General features: G+C 30.4%; 2 protein-coding genes and 1 long non-coding RNA gene across 3 annotated transcripts; 2 read left to right on the top strand and 1 right to left on the bottom strand.

Annotated features, from left to right (window-relative positions):
* Positions 1–896: 896 nt before the first annotated feature.
* On the top strand, positions 897–3,029 carry LOC105211107 (uncharacterized). The gene is made up of 7 exons (XM_029039572.2): positions 897–1,058; positions 1,132–1,545; positions 1,604–1,742; positions 1,805–1,971; positions 2,150–2,350; positions 2,424–2,587; positions 2,653–3,029. The coding sequence occupies exons 1-7, from the start codon at positions 1,004–1,006 to the stop codon at positions 2,869–2,871; spliced, it is 1,359 nt and encodes a 452-aa protein (XP_028895405.2). The 5' UTR covers positions 897–1,003; the 3' UTR covers positions 2,872–3,029.
* Positions 3,030–6,078: 3,049 nt separating this feature from the next.
* Positions 6,079–6,593, top strand: LOC105211106 (PI-actitoxin-Axm2b-like). The gene is made up of 2 exons (XM_011182389.3): positions 6,079–6,239; positions 6,322–6,593. Exons 1-2 carry the CDS (start codon positions 6,152–6,154, stop codon positions 6,498–6,500), a joined length of 267 nt encoding a protein of 88 aa, XP_011180691.1. The 5' UTR covers positions 6,079–6,151; the 3' UTR covers positions 6,501–6,593.
* LOC114803844 (uncharacterized) lies at positions 6,457–9,288 on the bottom strand. The gene is made up of 2 exons (XR_003752216.2): positions 8,405–9,288; positions 6,457–8,349 (listed from the first exon to the last, which is right to left on the bottom strand). It is a non-coding gene; the product is annotated as an uncharacterized LOC114803844 (long non-coding RNA).
* Between the last annotated feature and the right edge of the window lie 2,583 nt (positions 9,289–11,871).

An 11,871-nucleotide genomic window follows, 5' to 3' on the forward strand; every position in this document is an offset into this window, starting at 1 on the left:
TCAGACATCAAGTAAATGACGAGTCTTCTACATACTATATGTATATTTAATAATAAAGAAAGTCATGCTCTTCTTTAATTGATAAAACAGGGTGCGTGCAAAATGATTCTAAAAATATTAGCAAATTATAAACAAGTAAGGAAGAGCTAGGTTCAAGTGTAATCGAACATTTTATACTCTCGCAATTTATTGATATAGTTTTATGAAGATATCACACAATTTTACCCAAATATCCGGCATAAAGTCCACTAGACTAACAAGAATCACTATATATAGTATATGGGACCGCGGTAATTCTTGGACCAATTTAACTCATTCTCGTGACTAAGTTATATTATATCCAAGACTAAACGCTCACTTACTTCTGCTAAGATATCTCACATATTAATCGATATATACGGTATATACGGTATAAAGCCCACCGGTAGTTATATCCGATATATCAGTGATATGGGGACTACAAAAATTATTGGCCTGGTTTTGCCCTTTTTGCCACAGAGCCACACTATTATAAAAAACACATCTCCTTAGAATTTCTTTACAATATCGGAGAGATTTACCGATATTTTCGATATTAGTCTCAAGCACTAATGTCCTTATGTTCGATATGTAGGGCCTTGAAAAGTTATTCGCTGCCACTCTTCTGTCGAAACAATTTATAGATCCAGCTGCCGCATATCTAGATATTAAAAAAATATATATGAATTTAAAAAACTAATATTTGTCATATGGTTGCCATCAATAAATTAATATCAGGAAACAAAATTCGAAAAAATTTAAAATTCAAAAATAACTGTATAAATATTTTAAATCAAAATTAAAGAAAAAGTCATCAACAGCCTGTATATCACAAGTCATATACAAGTATGTATAGTATCTTAGCTTAATTCGGTACATCTCCACACTTAAGCGACACTTACTTACTTTAGACGACCGCATTGAGCGACATTAAGAACAATTTGAGATTAAGTTCAAGTTTAGCATTGCGAACATAACAAGCGCGATGCATTTGGGCTTTTCGTTATTCATTTGCTACAATTTGCCGTTACTACTGCGTGGTAAGTACCAGCAGACAGCAGAAAAATACAGAAAAAGTTATTATTTAAAAATTTTAAATATAATACTTCCCAGCGTGTCCCATCTACCTAACAATATCGCTCGATGCCAAAACGTTGCAAGATGCCAACCTCGAGGTAAATTGGGGTCCCGAATGTCATGATCACCCGGAATGGATTGGTATTTTCAGCGAAGATCCCTCGACCACCTATGTACAACCTGATGCGCGTATAACCGATATAACAAATTCTTCCGGTAAGGTTTTGAGTGATGTGAAAATCGGTAAATTACGCTTTCCACCCGGTTGGAATAATAACGATGTGAATGTGGTGCCCAGCGAATATCCGAAGGGTAAATGTCTACCCTATTATGTGGCCAGTTTTAATGGCAGTGAACTGTTGACGGTGGAATGTTTGAAAATACAACCGAATTGGATGTCCAAGTTGGAGCATATAGCTCAAATGCCATTAAAGGATCTCTTCATACCAGGTGAGTTCTGTAAAATTATGACTATGGAATAATTTTAACTTCAATTTGGGCGTTTCAGGTACTCATGCCTCAGCTGCTTATGTCGCCAATTTGACTAAAACCAAATCGGTGTTGGTTAAAGACTATGTGGTAGCTCAACATTTCGATGTCTGGTCACAATTGGTCTTTGGTATACGCTATCTGGATTTCAGCATTGGGTATGTTACACTTGAATTATAAGTCAATGAAAGATTACAGTTACATAACTCTTTCTTTTCAGCTTTGATAAAATCGTAGATGTTTACGATTCAAATAATGCTGATAACTTTTGTATTGTCAATGAGAACAAGCTGGTCCGCCCTTTAAGGGGTATTTTGAAAGACGTTAAGCGTTTCGTGAAGCTCTCCCACGAGGTTGTTATATTGGACTTCAGTTCGTTTCCAATTGGTAGGTTCAAATGCATTACTTTTTAATTTTTTCCCAATCCGAAATTTCGTCGTCCGACAAAATATGACTACGAGTTTGTCGAACAAAGTAAAAACTTAAGAATGTTCTCACAGTTCTCTGGAATCTCGTTTGTAGTATAAAGAATTCCACTTTATTTAAGTTAATATCTTTATCACAGGCTTCTACAAGCATCCGGAACGTCATAGCAGTCTACTACATCTTCTGCACGAAGAAGTCGGCGATATTGTCTATACCAGAAACACGAGTACACACGAGGAAGCCAAGCCATGCTATGAGCTCACTATCGACGAAATTCGACAAAGTAATAAATTTCTAATAATTTTATATCCAGTACAGGAATTACCATATCCGGAAAGTGGTAGGTTCTATGAATATAAAAAAAATAATCATTTTTATTCCCTAAAACAAATTATTCATACTAAAATCTACAGAGTCGAAAATATTATGCGCCAACTGGAAACGGTTCTCTACCGCTTTTATGAATACCTCCGAGGCATTGGATAATATGCGTTTGCTATTTAGCAAAAAGCACAATTCACCGGTGCAAAATGAAGGTTGGATATTTCAAGCCATACGCAGCATGGAACAGTCCTTGGTTAGTGATTTGTAATCTCTTCATATCTCATTCTTAATATTCTTTTACGTTCAATTCATTTGCAGAATAACAATAAATTGGAGACAGCCAAAGAGCGTGCCGCGCTCTTGAATCCAAAAGTGACCAGCTGGCTCAAAGGCCCGTGGAGCTTAACCGCCAATGTCGTGGCACTCGACTATTTCAGTAACACGAATATTATCGATGTGGCCATTTATGCCAATATGCATAAAGCTTTCAATATGGCCAATAAGAATTTTGTTAACTTTGAGATTGTTAGTAATTAAAGTCGCATATTAAGGCTTAGCACAGTGTGGTCCAACAGATACAAATTGGGTGCAAAACTATAGCACTTAGTCAGGTTGACTCGAATTTAGTAGAATATGTATATAATGTGTTAACATAATTATTAAATTCATTAAGAATAAAGCATATTAAAAGTTCATTGCGCTCTACTTTACTGGATTAAGGGGCTATACCAGTGTAACATTAAAAAAAAAAAGATTTTTTTTTTGTTTTTCGCTTATTCGATATTTTATTCTTTCAAAAATATCCTCTGAAAGTGGAAGGGTCCTATCTGGAATAGTTTTTGAATGGCGGCGTTCTAAAGAGCGACCGCTCGCTGGTACAAGCAGCTATAGTCGAAACTTTAAACGCGTTTTTCTCCACTTCAAATTTAAGCTGAGTATTTTTGAATATATTTACTATACAATAACCTACGATCTTTTTGATTTGTTGAAAATTGTAAATTTGGCAATAAAAAGATTTCCATGTTTTTACCTAAAAGAACGACTTTCTAATTTCAGCTACTCATTCGACCCAAATCATTTCAGCAGTTGAGGAACTTTTTTTTTTGGCACCTCACAAGACTGCACATAACTCCGTTATTTTTCAATATTTTTGTAAAATAAATTTTAAAATATACATAGCTGAAATTATACCTTATTATGTCCAAATCGATCGAATATTTTCTTAAAAAAAAATCACAAAAATCGCCGGGTGACGAGTAAAGTTCTATTGCGTCCGTCTGTCCGTCCGTGCAAGCTGTAACTTGAGTAAAAATTGAGATATCTTGACGAAACACAAATATTCCTTGGCACCATAAGAAGGTTAAGTTCGAAAATGGGCGGAATCGGACCACTGCCACGCCCACAAAATGGCGATAACCAAAAACACATAAACAGCTATAACTAAGTCATACATTAAGCTATGGAAATAAAATTTGGTATAAAGGATCGCACTATGAAGGGGCATATGTGGATGTAATTTTTTTGGGGAAGTGGGCGTGGCCCCGCATCCTACTAAGTTTTCTGCACATATCTCGCAAACCAATAGAGCTATATAAACCAAACTTTCTGCAGTCGTTTTGTTTAGCCACTTCTTAATACAGTCCAAAAATAGCTGCACTCAAAATGTTCGTAGTTCCGCCCACTTATGGGTCAAAAACAATATCTCCGAAACTACTAGACCAATTTCAATGAAATTCGGTTTGTAATATTTTCGTTGCATCCCTGAAAATAGGCCAAATCGGTTCACAACCACGCCTACTTCCAGAACTTTGAAGACGATCTGAATCGTTTACTTTACATGATATAAAGTAAAAAAAAATCGGACCATAAGTATTCAATGCCTCATATATTGAATATACCACACCACAGAGCATCGAATGAAGTTGAAATCAGGAGCCCTATCTCCCATATACCTAATGTTAGAGGTTTAAAACTTCCAATGGATTTTATACCATATATATGCCAAATATGTGAGTCAAATTGTGTGTTATCTTAATAAAAATATAGCAATAAATTGCGAGAGTATAAAATGTTCGGCTGCACCCGAACTTAGCCCTTCCTTACTTGTTTTTTAATTCATTTAAAAACCAGCTAGAATAAAGCTGTTGTTTTAAGTTTATAATCTATAAAAATTATTATTTTAGAACTGTTTTACTCTCTGAAGTTATGGAGCTTATATACGTTCACTTCCAGAAGATCATTCTCCACTATCTTCTATACTTAGAAAATATTGCACAAAGTTAGTTAATTTTCCTAACTCTTTGTATTATTAATTACAGACTGACAAATTTTTACAGATATCTTAAAAATTAAATTAGAATCTAAATCTTCAGTCAAAGTATGGGCAATATTTGAAATAAGTAGTGAAGAAAAGGTTTTTAAAGAAAGCTATGCTACCATAAAATCATTGACTCTTCAACAAAGTAATTCCAAAATAGTTCAATAGCGCATAACGCGACTTATGATTTAAATTGAAATTGATGAGCGGAACTTTCAAAAGGGTCTATACTACATCAGAATATTACTTGGATCGATTTGAAATTTCTTGAGAATGTTATAAACATATTGTACTATTTAATAAGATAAATCTTTTTTTATTTTGAATTTAATAACACTTTAATCTCGCTAGTAAGTTCCGTGTTTCCACATTAAATTTTCCCAGCCAAAAGCATCCTTTAGGTTCACATTTCTATATTGTAGCAATGCATCAATCGACACAATAATAAACTAATACTTCTCCATGCACCAGTGAACTCATAAAATATATTACTAGAAATATGAGAACTTGCTTGCTCATCTCATCATTAAAAAAAATATGCATATAGCATGTACAGTTTTGGACAAAACTATAGGACCAACCATTCAGATTGTGAAAGGAACAATAAAAAATAATATGAAAATTATTTAATTAAAAAATATATTAGATCATATTCTTCTTCTTTGCAAATATGAAAGAAATATTAATTTGAAATTTCATACAGCCTTATATATATATATGTTATAAATATTAAAATATTTGCTTCCTCATAATTTTTTTGGATATAAAAGTAGGTCAGAATTCAACACAGCTTTTCAAAATAGAAAAATAGATTTAATTATCGTTTATTGATACTATGGGCTCCTTGAGATTGCGCAGACCAATCCTTAACATCAAATCATTTGTCCGAAATGGCCAAAACGAAAGTGTGTTTGGATTGATTTTCTGCTGATTTAACAACTTTTAAGCATTTTCCACTCAGCAAGCGGTATAAGAATCTCTCTAAAGGTATTCTATTCTGTTGCCCATAGCTGTATATATGAATATCTAATGAGCTACTGATATTTATGATTAATTGCCGTTAAGTTAATTAATTCAATAACAGCAAGTACAATTTCCAGAACTTATATACCATATATATCTAGTTCTACAGAACAAACTTCTTTTACTGTATTTTCATACATATATACATACATACATACATTTACTAAGATATTGATATAACAGTTGTTTTATTGTTGTATGTAAAGTATTTCTCAGTCAATTTACATTTATCAGTAGCATATTATTTTCAGTTAATACAAAATAAACAACTAAAATTAAATCAGGTTGTGCAAACCAGCTGAAACACACCCAAACATACATACATACAAACATACAGCTGCTTGTAATATTAAAAATACTTTTTCATAAATTAAAAGTGTACATTTCTTATTGAAAAATCGTCGGCCATATAAAGGCGAAGCCGCAAGAAAACCAACTGCATTTACAACAGTGTTATTCGCTCGAGAACAGTACAACATGCGATTTATTTATATAACCACAGTCGTTTTATTGCTGCTGACCACATTAGCAGCCGCACAAGACTCAAATTGCCCGGGAAAACCACGTAAATGCTTGACCAATTCGAATTAAAAACGATTTTGTCAATATTTCTTAATTAAATGTGTGCATTATTATTTATTATGCAGCGAATCAACTGTGTCTGAAGCCAATGAATGTGGGCACCAAAGGTCGTGGCTGTCGACCCAAACAGATGTGGTACTTCAATGAGCGCGCACAAAAATGCGAACGTCTTAAATATCTCGGCTGTGGCGGCAATGAGAATCGTTTCTGCACTTTGTCCGGCTGTCAGAATTCATGTATTTAAGTGATGGAAACAGTGGACTTTTGTTCATGATCAAGTTTTTATTGATATGTATTGATTTTTGTTAAAAGAAAATATTAAACGTATGTTTTTTGAGTGGTGGCTTGTTACTTTTTTTAAATGGAATATCAAATATCGTGAATGCAACTATTTTATTTAAAACATTATACATTCAGTGGAACTTCTGTAACTCGAATCACCACAATCTACAAAAAAAAATTCTTGTTAGAGAGACTTCGAGTTATAGAATTTTCATTAAAACATGCACTTATTGAAAAAGCTTGATGTATACACTGTCTTATTTATTTACTTCACATCATGTTTTGTGTATATAAGCTTAAAACATAAATTCTGTAATTTTGATTGTTGCAATTTACTTTTGTTTGGCTCTTGACGTAAAATTTTAAATTTTGTATTGTGCCCTGGTCGAAAAGTTCGATTTATGGATGAAAATTTGTATGAAATTTGACTTCTATTGCCAATTTAACAGTTCGACTTATGGAGAACTTCGAGTTACAGAAGTTCGAGTTATGGAAGGAAATCTGTATGAAATTTGATTTCTAAACGCTATTGCCAATTAAAAAGTTCGAGTTATGGCGTTCTTCGACTTATAGAAGTTCGAGTTATGGAATTTCCACTGTATTAACGTAAGACGACACTCTAAACCTGGTTGTAGAAGCAATTCTGATTGTCAGAGAAAGGCTTTGAGGTTGAAAAATACTTAATGTTTATCAGGTCATGGATTTGGTCACATTTTTGAATTTTTTAAATGTTCAAAAATCGCATGCGATATATAGAAGTTGCATGCGATATTTAGTCACATGCTATATTTGACCTTCATTGACTTCTTGCAAACTCGGCCGAAAACGTATTTTTTTATGCAAATATGCAATTTTTTTAATATAAATTTACAGAAAGTCTTGATATTGTAGAAAAATCCTTAAAACTACCTGCTAGAACAAGTTTTAGATAAAAGTTGACATTTCAAACAACATTACATTTCGATAATTGCAAATTATAAAAAAATTTTGGTCAAATAATGTTTTCGAAAATGCCGTTTTTTACTAACGATAGAAACCCAATAACTTTTGAATTAATTTACAACTTGTGAGCTATTCTAATCAAAGCTTACATACATTTTCAGCATTTAATAATCGCCTAACACGAATCACCATGATCCACAAAAAAACTTCGAGTTAGAGAGAGTTTGTTTTGAATTTGACTTCTATTGCCAATTCAAGATTACGAGTTATGGGGAACTTCGAGTTATTGAAGTTCAACTATATATTTAAAATTATAAATAAATATTTTCAATAAATAAATCTTATGTCTAATAAATATTATTACATAATAAATATCAGAATTATCTTTAATCAGACTTCATTTCAATTTTTCTTAAACACGAAAGAAAATATAAGTTTTTTAAAGTCAATATTTACAAATGGAGATGTAAAACATATGTTGTCGCATTTTTTAAACAATAATAAAAACTAACGATAAAAAAATATTAATTAATAATGAAGTACTTTACTTTTGTTTATGTTTTTTTCAAAAACCAGCTTTTTTGCTACGATATTTTTTATTTTTTATTTTTGTAAAATTAATTAAATTTTTTAACGGTATTAAATAGTTTTTTTTTTGTTTTTGTTGTAAAGAGTACTAAACATTTATATTAAACTTAATTAAGACTTAAACAAAAACCCTTTTATGTCATAAATATCTTCAAATCTCTTCAAGAGTTAGTTAAAAATAGTTTTTTCTAAAATTAAATTTTTCGCTTGGCCGGTATTTGAAGTCAGGACGCACAGTATCACACACTCGATCAATTAGATGTAACAAAGTCTGGTAAAATCTAAGGATAATAAAAAGTTATGTAGATTGTATTAAAAATATAAAATTTTATATACTCGCTAAATTAAAATTGAGCTTTTTGACGTCATCATTAGTCGAACAGCAAGCTTACATGCACTACAACGCAAATTCTGTTCGCTTAAGCTCAATCTCACCGTTAACTGTGCAAATTAAATACAGTGTGTAGATATGTATGCCAAAACGAACACAGGCAATATGCAATTTGCATCAAATTTAAAATTTATTTTTAACGCTGATCGTTGTTTACTTAGACACCAGTGTGTACCAGCCGTATTTACTGTGATTCATCACAACAATTTGTTGTTGTTGTTGTTGTCGTATGCCGTAATCGGCAGTTCAGCTTGCCATAAATGTTTGCAAAATAAAAATATGATCAATGTGAGATCACATAAATGTTTCTTGTTTTTATTTTTGCTTGCATGTTTTATCACTAACCATTTTAGCCATGTGTGTCTTGGCCAACAACATGCTGGCGTAATGCACGCAATTTGGTGTACAGCGCTGCTTCAACGAATGCATTTTAAGGCACCTAAATGAAAATATAGAAAAAGTGTATTGAATTTGTGTGAATTGAAATTTTAAATAAGTTGGATATACATACTTAACTGGAACGTACTTTTTGTATTCAGAGTCAGAGACGGCTGTCTTTTCTGTAGCATTCCTCAATACTTATTTGTGTTAAATTTCAATAGCAATGAAATTCGTGAGAACAAACTGAAGATAGAAGACTGTGGAATATTGCCTGAATGTCTGGATCTTTATTTTATTGATTATTATTTTTCAATTTAATTTAATTTTATTTTATTTTATTTTATTTTATTTTATTTTATTTTATTTTATTTCATTTTATTTTATTTTATTTTATTTTATTTTATTTTATTTTATTTTATTTTATTTAATTTTATTTTATTTTATTTTATTTTATTATATTTAATTTTTTTTTATTTAATTTATTTTATTTTATTTTTCTATTTTATTTTATTTTAATTTATTTTATTTTATTTTATTTTATTTTAATTTATTTTATTTTATTTTATTTAATTTTATTTTAATTTATTTTATTTAATTTAATTTAATTTTATATTATTTAATTTAATTTAATTTTTTTATTTTATTTTATTTTATTTTATTGTATTTTATTTTATTTAATTTAATTTAATTTAATTTAATTTAATTTAATTTTATTTTATTTTATTTTTTTTTTATTTAATTTATTTTAATTTTATTTTTTATTTTATTTTAATTTATTTTATTTTATTTTAATTTATTTTATTTTATTTAATTTAATTTTATTTTATTTTAATTTATTTTATTTTAATTTATTTTTTTTATTTAATTTAATTTAATTTATTTTATTTTATTTTATTTAATTTAATTTAATTTAATTATATTTTATTTTATTTAATTTTATTTTATTTTATTTTATTTTATTTTATTTTATTTTATTTTATTTTATTTTATTTTATTTTATTTTATTTTATTTTATTTTATTTGATTTCATTTCATTTCATTTCATTTTACTTAATTTAATTTAATTTATTTTTTTTTAATTTAATTTAATTTCATTTCATTTATTTTAATTTAATTTTTTTTATTTAATTTAATTTTATTTTATTTCATTGTATTTAATATAATTTAATTTTATTTTATTTTATTTTATTTTATTTATTTTATTTTATTTTATTTTATTTTATTTTATTTATTATTAACTGTTTTTTTACTATTTACAAACTTAGAGCCGGCAAATGCAGTCGCATTTAATCATTAGAAGCTACCTACACTACCTTCGGCCCACACAGCGCCGTTGTGCCGCCCCTTTCTAACTACACACTTACTTATTTGCAACAAACTGTAATTACTATTTAATTTCAAGCTGCCAACCTTCATTGAGCTATTTCCGTAAATGGCAACAACAAGAGCCATTGCATTTGCAGCACAACAAAAGAATGCATTTATTGTTGTTGTTGTTGTTGCCTTGTAGTGTGCAATAGCCAAGTCAATTATTTATTTATTTATGCGACAATTTTTATCTGCCTCCACAGCATCCAAACAACAAGCTTCTGACGCATCGCGCTCTTCAAAGGAAACCCACACAATCGCCACAAATGGAAAAACCCATATTATAGATAACAAGTTCTACATAGCATCATCAGTTTAGAACGAAGATTGGCATGGGTTGCGCCAGCTAGTTGTGAGTATTGCCCTACTCTTCACTCCATTACGAGCTTTGTCAAAAGCTTGTGCCATACTACAGTGTCTATTCTAATATATGGACACACTGACATACCAATTCGTGCGATAGTCAATTGCATTAGCTTAAAGTACGCTTTGTGTGGGCGATCCGTGAAGCGTTGTGCCAGCCACTGTGAATATCTACAAAGTGCATGCGAAATGCTTAATTTAATATAAGTACAAATATTTTCAAGTATGTGTTGGTGTTCTCAGCTCTTCGTAGAACACTTTGAGTTGATGTCATATCTCCTCCCCTTAACTTTTCGGCACGCGATCGTTCGTCCATTCTCTTCTAACTATATTATACCAACTACCAGTTGGCGTGACTCCGAGCATATCCAATGCGAGAGCGCGAGAGCAAGTAACCTAAATGCTGAAAAAGTGCTGGAAAATAACTAAATTACACTAAAAAGTAATTAAAGTCATGTTTAAAAATGAATTAGTTAATTACAATTATTCCCATAAAATGGAAAAATGTTGTCCGTCCAAATGTAACGACCCGTTAACGAGCTGCAACCTAAAACGTCCATATATGACAAAATCCCTTATTGTCTTTTTTTCTGATGGTGTTGGCAACACTAGTCAAGTAAAAATCTCGAAGTCATTTTGTACAACGTACACCTCGTATTTAATTCAGTTAATTTTTGGTGTTGAAACAATAAGGTTGACTATGCGCATTAAAATATGAATGTATATATGTATGTATACTATATTATATATGCAGATAATATAGTGAAAGATGACATTTTTGCAATATTTTTTGGCAAATTTAAAAATATAATGAAGAACAATGCATTTTTCTGACCAACCATACTGAAAAATATATTCAAACATCTGCTAATAAAGGATTATGAACATATATATTATATACTGTGACCACTAATGCGCATTTATTTATCGCTTTGGAGACCCGAATGACTCATCTACATATGTATATAGTAGAGCAAACATTTCGCAGCGCAGACCTTGAACAATGTGAGTACATACATATAAAGTATATGCATGCATTCCTTGAATATATATACGGAATGATATACATACCTACATCCGTTCATATAGTAAATATTTACACGTATATTTCACCACATATATAAGTACATGCTAGTGTATATGCACATGTTAAATAATTAATGGAATTCTCATGTGTGCTTTGCGCTGTCCAATATAACAAGATCGTAAATTCCAGAGTTTAAATTCGATATATATATGTATATGTATTATGTATATAGTATGCCTGCCGCGCCCCATGAAAATTACAAAAACAACGGCA

This window comes from Zeugodacus cucurbitae, chromosome 4, assembly GCF_028554725.1.
Source record: "Zeugodacus cucurbitae isolate PBARC_wt_2022May chromosome 4, idZeuCucr1.2, whole genome shotgun sequence".
Taxonomy (NCBI): domain Eukaryota; kingdom Metazoa; phylum Arthropoda; class Insecta; order Diptera; family Tephritidae; genus Zeugodacus; species Zeugodacus cucurbitae.